The 17,538-nt window shown below is 40.5% G+C and overlaps 1 protein-coding gene across 3 annotated transcripts in view; it reads left to right on the top strand.

Moving 5' to 3' along the window:
* Positions 1–433: 433 nt before the first annotated feature.
* Positions 434–17,538, top strand: part of LARS1 (leucyl-tRNA synthetase 1) — a 33,635-nt gene continuing 16,530 nt past the window's right edge. The window contains exons 1-19 of one of the 3 annotated variants that reach the window (XM_076349630.1): positions 434–488; positions 1,924–2,042; positions 5,360–5,447; positions 6,135–6,215; positions 6,658–6,798; positions 7,927–8,088; positions 8,788–8,900; positions 9,313–9,376; positions 9,918–9,985; positions 10,336–10,561; positions 11,682–11,769; positions 11,873–11,949; positions 12,624–12,677; positions 13,673–13,813; positions 14,488–14,565; positions 15,500–15,585; positions 15,678–15,743; positions 15,848–15,930; positions 16,586–16,724. In XM_076349630.1, coding sequence (XP_076205745.1) covers positions 483–488; positions 1,924–2,042; positions 5,360–5,447; positions 6,135–6,215; positions 6,658–6,798; positions 7,927–8,088; positions 8,788–8,900; positions 9,313–9,376; positions 9,918–9,985; positions 10,336–10,561; positions 11,682–11,769; positions 11,873–11,949; positions 12,624–12,677; positions 13,673–13,813; positions 14,488–14,565; positions 15,500–15,585; positions 15,678–15,743; positions 15,848–15,930; positions 16,586–16,724 — 1,880 coding nt within the window. In that variant the 5' untranslated portion in view covers positions 434–482. Of the gene's footprint in view, positions 489–898; positions 1,097–1,923; positions 2,043–5,359; positions 5,448–6,134; positions 6,216–6,657; positions 6,799–7,926; positions 8,089–8,787; positions 8,901–9,312; positions 9,377–9,917; positions 9,986–10,335; positions 10,562–11,681; positions 11,770–11,872; positions 11,950–12,623; positions 12,678–13,672; positions 13,814–14,487; positions 14,566–15,499; positions 15,586–15,677; positions 15,744–15,847; positions 15,931–16,585; positions 16,725–17,538 lie in introns of those variants that run through there. The other 2 variants (XM_076349632.1, XM_076349633.1) reach the window with 2 other exon arrangements.

Raw genomic sequence — 17,538 nt, forward strand, 5'->3', positions numbered from 1 at the left:
CCGCTCGCACGGGAGCCACGGCCGGGCTTCTAGCGAGCCCCCGCCCCTGCCGGGCCCCGGCACCGCCGAGCCACTGCGCCGGCCCGGCCCTGGGAGCGGGGCTCTGCCCGCGCTGCAGCGGCGCAGCGGGACAGCTCTGCTCCCGCCGTGGCACGGGAGGGGAGCGAGGCCGCGGGGGGCGGACAGGCGCACCGCCTCCCCGCCGGGCCGGGCCGCGCTCCCTCCGCGCCGGCGGCAGCAGCCGGCCGCCTTCGCGCTACAAAAGGCCCACGCCCGCAGCCCGCTCCCGCCCGCCCCTCGGGCACGCCCCGGCCGGGCCGCCGCCTTCCCCCCCCCCCCGCCCGCCGCCTTGGTACGGCCCGGGCCGGCCCCGCCGCCTTGGTAGGGCCCGGCCGCCGGCGGGAGCTGTGGCCCGGCCCCGTGCGGCGGGGCGGGGCGCGGCGCTCCGCTCCGTCTCCCGTCAGGCGCGGCGGCCCGGCAGCATGGCGGTGAGTGCGGGCGGGGCGCAGCTCCCGGCGCCCGTCCTCTGCGCGGCGCGGCCGTGCGGGAGCTCCGGGCCCGGCCCGCGGGGTCCCGCTCTGGGGCCGCCGTTCGCGGCGGGGCGCGCGTGGCGGCGTCCGCCCGGCCCGTGCGGGGCGTCCGCCCGGGGGAGCGCGGCTCCTTCGTGTGGGGACGGCCGCCTCCCGGCGCCGGCGGCCGGGCTCCCCGCGCTCCCCTCGGCGCCAGCGTGGCTCTCCCGTTTCACAGCGCGTAGGAGCTGCAGACCGATCCCGAGGGGCAGGCTTCCCCTCGGGGGGGTGGCGGTGGGAGCCCGGCGGTCTCTTTGGCTGCCTTCGGGTGTTTCTACGTTCGTCCAGCCGCCGGTGTCGGTAGGCCGTGCTTCTGGGGAGCTTACGCGGCCGGTAAACGCTCTGAAAGCCCGGACTGCCTTCAGCTGGTTCGGCGGTTTCACGGGTGACTTAATGGCCGGTAACGTGGTAGAGCCGCCCCGAGGCGAATGACTCGGTACCAAAGGGGAGCGAGAGTCTAGCGCTTAAACTTCTCGGCACCAGTTAGAACCTTTCATTATCGTAATATCTCTGCTTTTCCCTTAAAGGTATTTTGAGGTTTGCTGTAGTACTTTCATTGTTAATCAGATTTCTGTTTGCTTATATGAGTGAAGGTAGACACGACTTCTGCCCCAAATATCTTGATCCTGAGGAAGAATCCCAAACCCTCAAACTTTGTGTATGTCAGGCCTTATGGCTGCGGTACCTGTAGCGCGTGTATCCTTTAACACTTGCAGTGTGTTGTATGATAAATGAATAAGGAGAAGGAATATTTAACGCTTAATGGTGGTGTTTAAACACCGATGGAATTTAAAATGGTTTAAAAAACTTTACCTGAAGAACTCTCTTTGTGAACTGCAATTAGAGTAGACTTGTATGCCGGACTCTTCTCCTGGCCTAGGAAGTACTACTCCCCCTTAATGCATAGCAAGATGAAGAAACATTACGTGGGGTTTATGAAGAGTCTGGAACAAAAACAGAATTCTGTGGTTTTTTTCACTTAAGATTTATATCCACTCCTATCTCCCCAATTCAGACACCTCTGAGTTTATTATTGGTAAGATGAACAGTTTGCTTGTGTGTGTGTAAGATGTTGGCTACTGTAGAGTCCTTTGCCTTAGAAAAAGGTTGTTAACCCTTTCCTTACAGATTTTAGATTTTGTTTCGGAAGGCTGAATCTCAAGGATACAGATTTACACAGCCTGGTCATAGATCATGTTAACGATGCTCTGTTGTGAGATTATGCTGCAGTGTTATGGAGTCCAGGGAAATGCTTGCCTGTAACGAAAGGAGTTTAGGAGTGTCTGTAATATATTACAATTCTGTATTTGTTAACCCATTCAGCCAGACTTTTCTTCCTCTTTCTGTTTAACAGGAACGTAAAGGGACAGCAAAAGTCGATTTCCTGAAGAAAATTGAAAAAGAGATCCAGCAAAAGTGGGATGATGAGCGAGTCTTTGAGATTGACGCTTCAGATAGGCAGAGCCAAAAGAGGTATCGTTACATTTTTTTTTTTTACAGGTTTTATCTTTAACTGCTTGAAATGTCTTTTCAAGGGAACCTTTTTCCTTCAAAACCCAGGAGGGAAAAAAGCAGCCTCTTTGGATCATCTGGAGGTACTTACTTATGCATTAAGTTGGCATTTCTGTAGCTGGCAACATGAAGCGGTGGTGTACATCTGTTGGCCAAGTTCCAGTAGGATGAAAAAAGCCGCCTCACTCCTTGGTGGTATCAATACCCGCTGAGGTTTTGAAAACGGATTCTCTTTGGTGACTTCTACCTCTTGACATGGAGGGCTTTCACTCCCCCAGTTAGAAAGGACCACTCCTTTATCTGAAGGAAGGCGTGTACTTGCTCTGCTTCGCTGAGAAAAGAAAATTGCTGAACAAATATCTTGGGTCCTGGTGTAGACCAACCTGTTTTACTTTGTGTAGAAGTGGGTGAGGGCCAGGCGTGTGATCATTACTGTTCCTCAGATGACGTGCTGTGATTTCTTTTTGTACATGAACTGTATTGCAGAGGTTTGTCCCACTACCTTGTTAGTCATAGAGCTTCAGTTTGCACTTCTGTTGTGATCTGCAGCTCCAGCAAAATTAGTCCCAGGACTGAGTAAAGAGTGAAGGACCCAAATGGGTCAGAAGATTTGAATGCTAAATTAGGAGGTATAATAAAAACTGTTGTGTGGGGTTCTGTTGCTCACACTATAGAACTCACTTTTACTTAACAGAAATGCAGTCTGACCTTTAAGTATTCGCTATCTTACAGGTTGAAATTTAAGGCTGTAATTAATACTTAGTTTCTGACTGAAACTGAAAGTAGTAGGTCAGTTTTACAATATGGAGCAATTTAATATGAAATTTCAGTGTTCATTATGGTAACATGTGACCACCTTATAAATAGAGAAAAAGCTGCTTTGCTAAACTAATGTTCTTACAATTCTAATTAAAATGCCATGTATTTATTTTAGAGTTTTGTCTTAAACTTCTATTTTTATAAAATAGCTGATACTACTAAAAGCTACCCTAGAGGAGAGAGAGATGATGCTGGCAGAACATTTCTGCCATCAGTCCTTATATAGTCACAGTGGGATTTCATCCCGTGCCAGGAAAAGGCTTTGCTTACAATGTTTTTTCTTGCGTGGAGCTAGTAAAGCTCTATTATGAAGTAGATGGAACTACTGTAAGAGATCTGTTGCTGTTCATGCAAAACTCAATCCTAGGAAATGATAGTAGGAATATCTGTTTCATTATTAAAGATCACAGTTGGGGCCAGGAGAAATGACTTACAATGTGGTTGGCCTTTTCCAAAACTCAGACTTAATAAATTCTTTGATACAATTCCTGTTTGAACTAGAGGAGATTCCCTAGGAAAAGATCTAACCCTTATTTAAAAGGAATGGAATTCCACCACAGATCTTCTCAGGTTGTTTTAATGGCTAGCAATGTTCCTGATTTTTTTTATTTCATTGTTATCTAAAGTTTTTTATTAACTATGAAGTTCTCTAACTTCAGCTCCAGTCACTGCATTTGTTGTATTTCTGCTTCTTCGCTTGAAGCTTCCTCTGCTAATGTAATTTCATTGTGTTTCTAGAGGGACTGTGTCTGAACCATTTCTTGTTTTCTGCTGTTTCCATGTAATAATGCCATTGGTAGGATTACCTTATTTCTTTTATCTTGTTAAATTAAAAGAAAAAACCCTCTTGTTGACATCGTCTCTGTGCGTGAATCTGTACTGAGGTTCATCTGGGGTTTTCCTTTCCTTTTTGTTATTTGCCACTTCTAATTCATTCGAACTACTGTGAATTTTACCTTGTTTTTCTCATTTGTTAGTTAAGGCAATTTTTTTTTTTTTTTTAAATAGAGCATTCTACTTTTAATCTGTGCTGGTTTTGGTCAACGTAACTTTTTGCTTTGATAATGGCTTTCTGGTCTTGTGGTAAAATATTCTTGAGCTGCTGTCTGTTGATTGTAGAAGGTGCTTATTTCTTTGCTTGAATCTTCTCCCACCTGGTTGGTTTTGTAACTGTCCTCAGCTTTCTGAAACTGGTTCTTCTAAAATAGCAGGCACGTGCAGTGCTGGTTTGGACTCCGTTTGCTTTCCACGTGGCAGATACACTCTGCTGTAGCGCCTGAGCCGCTACCGAGCTTTAACGTTACGTTCCATCCCTTATCTGTCACGACGGGGTTCCCTGGTGGTAGGCGCAGTGCTGCTTGAGTGAACTGATGGGGGGACAGCTTCTGAGTTGCCTTGGTCGCCGCTCGCTCAGGACTGTGAGGGTGGCAGCACGTGGTGAGATGCGTTCCTGACCGCCCGAGGAAGGGATGGAGCAGAGCTGCTGGGAGGAAGCGTGTTTCGTGGGCGAAGGGAGCGTACTGCGGGATTAAGAAAGACCGTTTAGCTCTTAGTTTTATTTCTGTCCCAGAGTAACCCTGAAAAACTTGTTTAAGACAGGACCTCTGGAAATGATTAGCATGCTTGGGAGCACAGTTCCTCTTGGTTCAATGGGATCGATGCTTTTTACAGTGTAGAGGGAGGCTTCTGTGGAACAGCATTAGTCGGCTGGGTAGGTCTCTGAGTGAAAAAGCAGTGACCTCGGCAATATGAGGTTAGTTATTTGTTGTGTGGGAAAGTCAAATTAAACCAAGATAATAACGAAAGTGGTGTAACAGGTGGCAGCTGCTTAAATTGTAATATTTTGCAAGCAAACAAATGACTTGGCCTTTATTTATGCATGTTTATACATCAGTGGTAGTGTCTGCAGGGAAAAGACAAGGGATGAAGTAGAGCGCAAAGGTGGAGGTAGAAATTTACAATGTCCTAAAGATCTAGAAATTATCTTAGTTGCTTTGAGAGGTCAGGTTATGACAACATAATACATATTGAAAACACTGTGCAACAGTATATCCCTGTGAAATGAGTACTTATTTACAGTGTGCCACTAAAAAACCTGAACTCAGTCAGTGGGAGATTAAATAAATAACTTCAAGCCTTTGCAGTAATTAATTTACAGAAGCAGGATTAGAATTTGTTACCTTTGGGAAGATGTTATATCTATTTCACAGTTTCTTTGTGATGTCGGTCCTATGTGGGTTTTTTCTTTTGTGTGGTGTTTTTTTTTTTTTTAAAGATAAAACCTGTTAGTGTATCGGTTCTTTAAAATCAAAGACTCGTGTTACTGGTGGAGAAAATATTTTAATGTCACTGTGGGCTGATAATAGGTGAACATATCAGTTAACTGTTTCACTTGTGCATCTTCTGATGGCCGTTTTAAAAGCTAATTACATGTTTTAATTCTTTGAATTTCTTCTCAGCAGAGGAAAGTACTTTGTTACATTTCCTTATCCCTACATGAACGGCCGCCTTCACCTGGGACACACGTTTTCTTTATCTAAATGTGAGGTAAAAATTTTCCTTTGCTAATACCTTTAAATACTACTCTAGAACAAATGCTAATTTTGTAGTTAAATTTTGAGCTAACAGAATGCCTTGTTAATTACTTTATAGATTCAATAATGACTTATTCAAACTTCCCTTTTTTCCCATGTTTTCAGTGGAAATATTGCTGGTTGAAGAGAGCTGCCACTGATCGCTTTTTTTAATTCTAGGAGACTAGACTACAAGTGTTTCCTCTATTCATTCTTTCAGACTTGCCGAGATTTTTAGGAGGTGCTGCTTCCTACCATTTGTCTAGCTGCTAAATGGTGCAAACTTCACAAGAAATCTTACTGTCTCTTTTGTTTGTGAATACTGTGCTCTATTACCTGTGTGTTAACAGGCTTTAGGTACTAGTGGATAGGATTCCAAAGAATCGATCTCTTCTTTGCACCCATTCTTCTCTAGTCAAAAACAGCCCCCTGAAAATTAGGAAGGCTTGTACTTATGCAGCCAGGCAGTGGCAGACTTGATACCAAAATTTAGTTTCACCTTCTTTTCCTTTAATTAGCTTCCTAGATGCTGTTGACTGCCTTCGTCTATCTTTTAGTAGTTTCATGTTAAAGAAGGAATTGCACTTACTTTTTGAGAAGGGTGCTAATTTAGCCCTATGCCATTCTTGTTTCATCTGTTTCATTTTTCCACTTTATATAGTTTGCAGTTGGGTACCAGAGGCTAAAGGGAAAGAACTGCTTGTTTCCATTTGGTCTACACTGCACTGGGATGCCTATAAAGGTAAGATGGTTTGAGTTACTGAGGGCTTTTTTAATGTTTTTTGTACTTAAGACTATTTAGAGCATTGCTTACTGTCCATCCAGAACATCATGATAATTTATTAAAAAATTCATCAAGATAGTGTGATTTGGAACCTGAATTTGTAGTAAAGATGTGTTGAGCTTGAACTATACATTATGACTTTCTAGAAAATAAAATGCTTTAAAATTAAGTTTACCTGTTGTATTTTTTCATTTGCAAGAAAATCCTCACTGTAAACCTCTTCCTGCTGTGGCATGCATTATTGAAGTTGCAAGATCTCCTAGAAGTTAATGCAATGTCCAGAAAAAGTTTAAAGCATTGTAGTGAAATGCAAAGTGTTACCAGTAAAAAGCACTCCTTAGCTATGATTGAAGCAATTGCCACAGAAAAGTTCTGATAGTCTACCAATAACTTTATTTAGGCTTGTGCAGATAAGCTAAAAAGAGAAATGGAATTATATGGCTGCCCACCTGAATTTCCTGATGAGGAGGAAGAAGAGGAAGAAAATTCTGCTAAAAAAGAAGAAGAAATTATCATCAAAGACAAAGCAAAAGGCAAAAAGGTAAACTTTAAACAAAGGCTTTGTGGATTGGTAGCTGTGCTCTCAAAGCTTCAAAGTATGCATTATGGGCTTTTCCTCTTTCACACGGCTCAGAAACCTGTGATACAAATATTTAGACTGTTTTTTCCAAGTTAGCTGGGTACTTTTAAGGTAGACTTGAAAAAAATGCATCAGCTGTATGGTTCCAGAGATACCATTTTAATGCATGAAATCTTAATGGCGAGCTGGTGCACTGTTTAATAGTTTCCTGAGGAAAAATAAGATCATCCAGAGTAATACTCTGATTTTCCCCCCCCTCCCCGCATAAAACCTTCACAAACAAGTTGTAGGAAATAACTCCCCTTTCTCAGCGGTAGGGGATATATATATACACACCTGCTATTCTGATTATTCTCTTGTAAATTGGTATCTGGCCTATTCTGGCTAGATATGCTAAGTAAAATCATCCAAACTATTTTGGCTTATCAGGTATTTAAATGAGACTTATGATTTTGGGAGTATCACAAAGCAAGGAAAAGAATCAAGTCTAGGAAAAACTTACGAGATGTTCTTATGTATATTGTTTGTGTATGCTAAAGAGATCGTCATGCTGGAAGCATTAGGTTGGGGATTCTGTCTGCTGTACATCAACAGAAGATGTGATCTTGCCTACTCTTGCAGGTAGTAAGTTGCTGTTGGGTAGAGAAACAAGATATTTGAAGGACAATAGCTGGAAAAAGTAATATGTGCAAAGTAACAGCAGAAAAGGTTTTTGATACAAGGGTATAGCGCAGGACTGTTCTACCTTTTCATGGTAAACACACCCATTTGTTTGACCAGCACCTCAGTGAACTGGTCATTTCTTGCCAGTTTGTCATGGCACACCCTTTCTGCAGCTGTATCAGATCTAAGCATGTAACAGTTGAAAAGAGGGGGGCTAATGTATGTACAGTTGAAGACAAGCTAGGAAATAGTGTAGATCAGAAACTCTGATTAATAATCTTCACTGCTAGAGAAAGGATGCTAGAATATTTGTATTAACCTGTATATCTGGAAATAAAAATTAATAGAGAAAAATGCTCTCAAGCATATAAAGCTATTGTGAATACAGGAACGTGTACTTTTTATTAATCACAGTTGTCCTTTCAGAGTAAGGCTGCTGCCAAGACTGGCTCTTCCAAATACCAGTGGGGAATCATGAAGTCTTTGGGTCTTTCTGATGAAGAAGTAGTCAGCTTTTCTGAAGCTGAGCATTGGCTGGATTATTTCCCTCCCCTTGCTGTCCAGGATCTGAAAAGCATGGGATTGAAGGTAACTGTATGAAATCTAAAATTCAATTATGCGAGCAGCCATACTTGTATGGTCATTATGTTTATGAATATGCTGCTTCTCCTTTAAGAAGATTTTCTGCATAATACCAGCATTATTCTAGATATGTTTCTGGTATTTTTGGAATTATTCATTTAACCTTTTAATAGTCTTGGGTAATATAATTAAGTGCTTTCTTATATGGAGCTTATACCCTATGCAATGATCACAACTGGAAACAAGAATCAAATAAAGGAATTACGACTTTCACTTCTTGTTCCCCTATTTAGATAACTGTTCTGTAGTCAGTGTTGACAGTAGTTTTAGGAAGAGTGATGATGTGATATTAAATAAAGATACTTGCATGCTGACAACAGATTTTTAAAAATAAAGACATATAGAGATTATGAAACAAGGTAGTGCTGAAATTTAGCTGGAGCGATTGGTTAAAACTGCTACAAAATCTCTAAAATTCAGTCAGCAGACAGGGCCTTGAGTCTTTGACATCTCAGCTTTGAAAGACCATGCACATACAGGCTGCATACTTATGTTTTTAAGCATGCACGCTTTGTGTGATATGTACTTGCATTATCTTTTTGGAGAGAAACTTCTCTTTATTTTTATGATAATAGTTTTGCTATTGTGAGGTTCCTTGAATTTCTTTATTGGATTTACTTACCGGAGACGCTTATGCATTTTCAGGTGGATTGGAGGCGTTCTTTCGTTACTACAGACGTTAATCCTTATTATGATTCTTTTGTACGATGGCAATTTCTTACATTAAAGGAAAGAAATAAGATTAAGTTTGGGAAACGGTAAGCCTGCCACTCAACTCTGAGTTTATTGTGACTATGGATAAGCTCAGCTTTACCGAAGATGGAACCCTATGACATGTCTCTAGAACATGCTTATAACTCACATTAAACGAAAATCCTTTCATTTCAAATGCTCTACTAGGTACAGTAGTGTATTTATTGTGCTAGCGAAGTGTGTGAGATTGTGTTCCTGTTTTAGTTTTTCCATGGATACCAACTCAAAGCAAAATAGGGCCAATACTGAAAGGTCTTGCAAAAACTGAACATTGACATCGGTGCAAACAGATTGATGCAAAATTTGAAAATACTGTTAAGAGGTCCTTTTTCATAAAGGTCTATCTTTATTTTTTTTTTTTCTCTTGGTCTATGCCTTACTGTATTTGCCACTAAATGGAAACATACCTTTTTCTAGATACACAATTTATTCTCCAAAAGATGGACAGCCTTGCATGGATCATGACAGGCAAACAGGAGAGGTAATACTTTTAATTGACATTTTTATGCATTGCTTATGATTTTAAATACTGAATGGAAAAATAAATTGTATCTTGGAGCAAAATATATTTTGTACATACGGAGTAATTGGTTCTCAGTTGTCAGTACATGTGGAAATTAAATGAACGTCTCTATTGAGAATATTTGTCTTGAACTATGGATAGTATTTTCCATTGTAGCTGTTTTCTGTGATTATTTGGCAATTTGTGCCAGCAGCATCACTACATCATATCATTATCTATCTGTTGAAACAAAACAAATAAGCTGTTATTAACTTATGTGTTGTTGAGATAGTGGCTGTCACGAGTAAATCTTTGGACATAGGAATAAAGTATAACCTCTCTCTCCAGTCTGTGTTTTAGTAAACAGCCATTTGTATCGATGGAAATAGGATTTACTTTGAAGAAAGCATCAGTACCTTAAATAACGTTTGGGTTAGGTTACTGCAGAATAGGATTTAGTTTCTTTACTGCTCAAGTCAATGTCATATATTGATTGCTGCATTGTTTGTGTGAATTGTAGGGTGTTGGGCCTCAAGAATATACGCTAATAAAAATGAAGGTGCTAGATCCTTATCCCGCAAAATTAAGGTAGGTCTTGAATTCGTAATGGCGAATAGGTTCGTTCTATCTTATGGCCAGAAGTGACCATTAAATTAGACAGTCTGTTTTGCCTAATGCAGAATTTAATTTCACCCTGTTACTTCTGTCACTTCAAAGACTTGGTCTCTGTTTTGAGCTGCTATATTCACTGGTCTGTGTGGAACTCAAAATTGGAGTTTAAAAAAAAAAAAAGAATGAAAAACCCACAAAGAACTTAATGACCCACTTTCATCCCTTAGGAAATGTTTCTTAAAAGTTCATATTAGCTTAAAAGCATGTTCTGTATTGCCCTGAATGTTTTTATTTTGGTGACTTATAAAATACTTTTTCCCCCCCAGTGGCCTAAGAGGGAAAAATATCTTCTTGGTGGCTGCTACGCTCAGACCAGAGACCATGTTTGGACAGACTAACTGCTGGGTTCGCCCAGATATGAAGTACATCGGCTTTGAAACTGTGAATGGGGATATTTTTATCTGTACCCAAAGAGCTGCCAGGAACATGTCCTACCAGGGCTTTACAAAAGATAATGGAGTCGTACCTGTTGTCAAGGAGCTGATGGGAGAAGTAAGCATCTTGCAGCTTGCTGGTCAGGCTTATCTGTTCCTGTGAAGCTTATACTTACAAAGGTGATGGTAGAATTCTACTTATAAAGAAAATATAGAAACTATTACAAAAATTTTGGAGGGTTTAGTGACTAAAAAAGCAAGCAGAAGACAGCTTCCTTGGCAGCTGAGCTACAGCTACTTCTGGGAGGTCAACCTGATGCATGTACCTCTGGACAAATGCGTTACTATTGCCTTAGCACTAGTTGATGAATGAATGATTTTAAGTAACATTTTTCTGCACGCTGGGAAGAGTGATGACTTCTCTACGGGGAATGGAAAGGGAGGGGAAAAAAGTAATAGCTAGAAAGGGTTATGTGAAAAAGGCTTTCTGTTGATGCTGAAATTTCCAGTACATCTTTGTGAATGAAGCTTGCTTAGCTTAGTAATTGAACGTTAGTGTTTTTGGTATTTACTATCCTTAACTTCTGTGCTTTGAGTAAATGTAGTTAGTGGCATTTGTTCATCTTAATACAAAGTATCCTCCTGCTGTTTACATCACTTGATCTCCATTCACTGAAACTTGTCACCATCTTTCTTCCTTCTGCTTTGAAGGATGAAGTAGAAAATACAGTTTTTGTTTCTTTGTTAGTAGACATGATGTGAATTCAAGCAAGTTAGAGAGGTAGAAGACAACTGCAACATCTAGACTACCTCCTGTCAGTGCATAAATGGTCTTGACAATATGCTTTTCCTGACTTTGTTTAATCTAGCTTTTGACACTGGCTTCGTAATTCATTCCTGTCTTGATGCTGATGTGCTTCAGATATTTGGAGGCAAACTGTTCTCCTGCTTACTATCTTTTTCCAACTCTAAACTTTCAGTAGTTTCGCTTTTCTCTATATTGTCTAGTATTTGACTTTTCTAGCAGTGAATAGTCCATATACTGTCTCAAATGGTACATGCATGCTTTTCATATGTAATTCCTCCTTGTCTAACTACATAGATATATGTATTTTAATTAATTTGTTTGTAATATGTAAGGAATGCCAGCAAATTTAAAGAATATCAGCCAGGAGAGCTTACTCAGCTAGGCTGATAAAGTGCTATTTATTGTAATGATACTCCTTTGTCCTGCATAGGAGATTCTTGGCGCTGCACTTTCTGCGCCTCTCACCGCCTACAAAGTTATATATGCTCTTCCCATGCTCACGATCAAGGAAGATAAAGGTAACTTTACAGCAGTGTCTTGCCAAAGCCTGTTTGATGCACACTGTGCATTCAATACGTGTTGACGAATCTTTTTATCTGTTGTATCTCTTTCTTTGTCAAGGAACTGGAGTGGTAACAAGTGTTCCCTCTGATTCTCCGGATGACATTGCAGCCCTGAGAGATTTGAAAAAAAAACAGGTCAGTCTGTTAACTGATTTGCTTCTGTTTCTGTTTCCTTTCCATAGTGTGGAGGGTCAAAAGCGGATATTCAGTGGGTAAAATGAAACTCCCTTTAATTGGAGTTTTGCTATCTCTAACCTGAAATCAAATATATTCAAAATAAATGAAGTTAAAACCAGCTGGGCTGGGACAGATGTTTATTCTCAGACTTCAAGAAGAGTTTTGGATGAGAATCGTGTAACTTCTGCTGCATGTTAAGGTGTAGAAGAGTACCAGTGAAACGTAAATAAATTCCTGCTGTGGAAATGAATTCCAGAGGTGAGATTAAGAGCTCTCTATGAATTTCAGATGAGACTTAAAAGTAGCTGTTGCTATTACAGCTACAAGAGTACATCAGTGTCTAAACAGCTATCCCTGGCTATTGAATTTTTGTCCTACTCATTTTCAGGGTAGAACAATAGTGGTTTTTCCTCTCTTAAAAAATGTAGGCAATTATGACAGAGAATTACCTGGAAATGAGACGGGCCTTAAACTCAAGTGTGAGAAGTGGTGAGAAGGCAGGGAAGTGGCTTTGTCTGCTTTATAATAAAATACTATGTACAAGAAAGACCCTATGAATGGATAAAAACCTTTAAATCTAGAACATTTTTTTCTTCTAACCATATTGCATTTTTTTCCTCTAACTTTCAAAGGCTTTGAGGGTGAAGTATGGCATCAAAGATGAAATGGTCCTGCCGTTTGAACCAGTAAGTACACCCAAATATGTCCATCTGCAGTACACATTATTTTGTATTCACTGATGAGGAATGTGCCAAGAACTGTGCATGCTTTTTTCCAGAATTTCTATTTAAAGTCCTCCTCAGCTGAAAGAGCTGAAAAGTTTAGAGTAAAGTTTTCATGTTTTGCTGTAGTTGTAATATTTGGTCCGTTAGGGGTTGCAGCAAAGATTTGTTATTCTATGCTATACTTCAGAGATAAAGAAAAGTATTAATTTTTGTGGGAGTTACTATTTTGGAGAATGGATTGCATCATTACACTGATAACCTGTTGGTTAAAACGTACAGCCTTAATGGCTGGATTATTATTCTATCTGTTCTATGCAAAGAGCCCAAGTCCCTTACTGTTAATGCAGACTCATGGTTGGATCCATTTTCAGTAGAAAACATAAGTTACAGGTAAAGCCATCCCAATACCAAGCATTACCCTTGCTTCCACATGCTAGCTTAAGTACCAGTACAGCTTGGTACTGGTGTCATGTCAGGAGAGAAAACTGGGTTATTGCTTGTAGGAGGGCAGATCAGGAGTCACACTGGGGACTGTCAGGAATTTTTGATTGGATGAGTGGAATTGCACTAATACTTTAAGTTCTACATAACTTGATTAGTAATAGATGCTGCAGATTTACACACAGAGTAGCACAATACAGTAGAAATTTGACATAGCCCTAGCACCTGCTTCTGCTGCCATTAGGGTTCTTTGGTTAATATTGCTTTTGGCCAAGAGATCACGCAGGACAAATGCTTTCAGGTAACTAGTAATGACTGCCTTTTTTCCCCCTTCATAATCTCTGGTTTAGACTCCCATGTCAGCCTAGGGACTGCAAACCAAGCGAAACATACTTGTCTCTGTTTCGTTCAATGCATTGCTTCTAGTGAAGCTTGTGAAATCCAGGAAACAAATCTTTGTGTAGATTTTGAGGTAATTTGAACTGAATATCTGACACTGTTTTGTTAATTCTCAGGTGCCCATCATTGAAATCCCAGGCTATGGCAACCTTTGTGCTCCATCAGTCTGTGATGAGCTCAAAATCCAGAGCCAGAATGACAGAGAGAAACTTGCTGAGGCCAAGGAGAAAGTGTACCTGAGAGGGTTTTATGAGGGAGTAAGTAATAAAAGATTTTGATAAGTGTTTTCTTGCTGAGTTTGATTAGGAGAAAAAAAAGCGGGTAAAGATAAAGAAGAATAAAAAAAAAAGAAGACTGCAAGAAAGCGGGAGATTTTTTCTTTTTTCCCCAGACCACTTCTCATTTAGCGTTCTGCTGCAGTCAGGTTCTGCAGTTGGAGGAGTTATGTGGAATTGAAGAAAGAGAGTGGAGGAACATAGGACTGCAAACTGAGACATATAATCTGGTTTCCAAGCAAGTGATCACATTCTGGGGAGTTGATCAATTTTGTTACAAGTATTGATTTGGAAACTGGTATGAAGAGAGCAGTGTGTTGGTGTGTGGTGTGGGTGTTTTTTTAATCTCCTTTATGTCTTTACTTGTGTAATGGCTTACTATGATGTATTCCTCAGCTGTTTTCTTATAAACTGGCAACAATTTTTATTTCTGACTAGCTGTGTTCGATTGCTGATGTGTATGCTGACATGTATACAAACTCATTTTGGGTAAAGATGACTGTCTATTTAATGGAAAAAAAATCTGTATTCCTATTTTTTGCATGTCAAAGATTGCAGTAACTGCTACTTCTTTATGTTGATCTGAAGAGCTATTGCACCTATTCCTTGTTAATTTAAGAAAAAAAAAATCAACTCCTTTGACCCATCTCTTACAGGTAATGTTGGTGGATGGATTCAAAGGACAAAAAGTTCAAGATGTCAAGAAACATATTCAGAAGATGATGGTGGATAATGTATGTGGTAGTATGCACGCAGCTTCTTTTAAATTATCTATTTTGTCTTTTTCACAGTAGCCGAGTTGCTGAAGAAACCTCTCTGTTTCGGTTCTGCAGTCCTCTTAGTGGTGCTTTGGATCGCTACAGAGGATGAAATACTGCTAAAAGAAGAACCTTGTGTTCTTGGACTAAGTGGGATGAATAGCTTAATTAGAGACTTCTTATTCCCTGCTTCATCCCATCACCTTGTCTACGAAATATTTTGGTGGTCTGATTTAATCTTTGATACAGTTGGGAAGATACTGAAAGTGTAAGATCTGAATTGTCGGTCTTTTTCAAGCCTACCAGTAAAGGATGTCTGTGACATGCAGACACCCCATTTCTGGGGTTCATCATGCAGAGAAGGAAGAGTAGTAAGTGAACAATGATCATGTCATCTCTCTAATAAGATTTTCCTGATGAGGACTGGAAGCAGGAGAGGCTTCAGTTATTTAGTCAATATTGCCTTGTTGTTGCAGCATTGTTATGTTCAGATTACAATATAACACTTCATCCTGTATCAGAATACGTGGTTTGTGAAGGTAGAATTAAAGCTCACCGTTCTGTTTTTCTTTACCTTCCCTCCTCCCTCTGTCCCCCAGAGTTTTCTAGTAGCTGTTTTAATCTGTAGGGGTGTAGTCAATGAGTAATATGTTGTGCTTCTGTCCTCCTTTTCGTCATGCATGGAGACACTCTTTACAAAATTATGTGAACTGATACCTCAGAAGTACATGGTCAAGCCCTCATTTTAAAGTGAATACTGAGGCAGAGAGCCTGTGCAGTGATGAAAGCCATGCACTAAATGCTGTAAAACAGATTAGAATGGAGAGGATGCTTTTTAGTAAGATGTGAGGATTTTCAAGACTTTGCTAAGTACTTAAATCTTAGCTTTTATTGCCCTTTCAACTCTTAGGATGAAGCCGTGATTTATATGGAACCTGAGAAACAAGTTATATCGAGGTCTGCTGACGAATGTGTCGTGGCCCTTTGTGACCAGTGGTAAGTGAAGTAAAGCTGTAGTTACAAAGTTACTGCCAAATTATATCCTACTTCTGGACTGCTTTATTACAATAAACTTTTCCTGACTGTAGGTATTTAGATTATGGTGAAGTGAACTGGAAGAAACAGGCATCAGAGTGCTTGAAACATCTAGAGACGTAAGTTATAAAAGCAGATGTAAAAGCGGAGTGATTGTTTGCTGCTGGTGGTGGTGGTCTAAGAGGGCTGAGAGGAGTAATTAGTAATAGCTTATTTCTTACAGGTTTTGTGAAGAGACTAGGAGAAATTTTGAAGCTACTTTAGGTTGGCTACAAGAGCATGCCTGCTCCAGGACATATGGCTTAGGTAGGCAAAACACTCCTTTTCCCACTCAGTGCTTCATGAGGATGGTACTCATCACTTCATTTGGAAGGCTTGAGTGCTATCTAGAATCCAAAATAGTATAGGTAAGTGTAGAACAGATTTATCCAATTTACGTCGTGACCCAGCATCCCAGAGAAGGGATCACTTTCTTGAAAACGCATGTGGCCAGGGGTAATTTTATTTTTGCATTACTACACTGATTCTGTGCAGCATCTCTGTAGCTTTTTGCCTGGGTCATTGATTTGTAAGAGACCTCAGAAGAAGGAACTAATACCATTTCTTGGGTGTTCTCCTTAAATTCTGACTAGCCTTCATCTTGTGTAGCCTATGACGTGGGACAACTGTTATAACTGCATTATAATACACAGCAAACGATCATGAGCTGAAATTTGGCAGTTGTGCTGAGAAGCTGACTACAAAAATAGCAAGTATTTTCTCTTCAACAAAATTTTCAAATGCATAAGTTGAATTTTTAAAAAAAGGATTTTTAAAAGCATAAGCATGAGTACTTGCCTGTGTGTGTGTGTATATATATGTTCCACTGAAAGTCATAAACTGCTTATGTATGCTTGAGTGTTGCGCTTGTTAGTAGGGATGATACTGACTGTATCTGATACCTGGTTTCCATCTCTTCTAGGTACCCGATTACCTTGGGATGAGCAGTGGCTGATAGAGTCTCTCTCTGACTCGACTATCTACATGGCCTATTACACAGTGGCTCATCTGTTACAGGGAGGTAACCTGAGGGGCCAAGGAGAATCTCCTCTAGACATCAGGTAAGGAGAGTGAATCATTGAGTTTTCTTGTTTAATTTGGTGTGCTTATCTCCCGAATTATTTTTGACAAGGACTTGCCAAGCAGGCTGATTCTTTGCTTTTGTGTTTAAAAAGCATCGTTGTTAAAACTTAACCTGCTGTTAGCTAAGTTACAGCAAATCTGCAGAAGGGAAATAAGGAAAGCAAAAGGAGTATGGTGGCCAGAGAGAGGAGGAATGTCCCTGAAAGCAGAACTGTATGCAGAGTAAATAACTTTTTTTAATACTTGTTTCACTTGCCTTGAAATGGTCCTTGCCAGGTGTCTTTGAGCGATTGGTTTCAGTGGCTGCTGAAGTGTCTCTGCTTATTGAGACTGCTTTGCAACTATAAAAAATTGTATGCTTCAGTGTACAAAGTGGGCAAGGTTAGCACTTAGTTTTTGTCACTGTATTAAAAGTTGGTAACTCTCTTAGAAGCTTAGAACCATCTTTTATGCACAACTCGTATGTGGAAACCTTCAAAGTAAGAGGGAGAAGGCATTTGTACCAAAATACCTCCTAAGACTGCTCTGTGACCTCTTGGTTGGAGTGGTTGTGAACTTTCAGTGATAGAGATCAGAGTTGAGATAGTACAACTCACCTGGAATTGAAAAAAACACTGCCAATCTTGCCTTGAATCTTATGCTCTAATTCTGCATGTTTTATGAACTCTTTTCTGGAGTAGTTTACACATCAGAACTGGAACTTGCCTTATTCAATGCTATAACTAGTCTGAAAACCATTTCCAAGGTGAAGATTCTTACAAACAGAAATAGTTCTGAAAGTCTTGGCAAGGT

This window comes from Aptenodytes patagonicus, chromosome 12 (assembly GCF_965638725.1).
Source record: "Aptenodytes patagonicus chromosome 12, bAptPat1.pri.cur, whole genome shotgun sequence".
Classification (NCBI taxonomy): domain Eukaryota; kingdom Metazoa; phylum Chordata; class Aves; order Sphenisciformes; family Spheniscidae; genus Aptenodytes; species Aptenodytes patagonicus.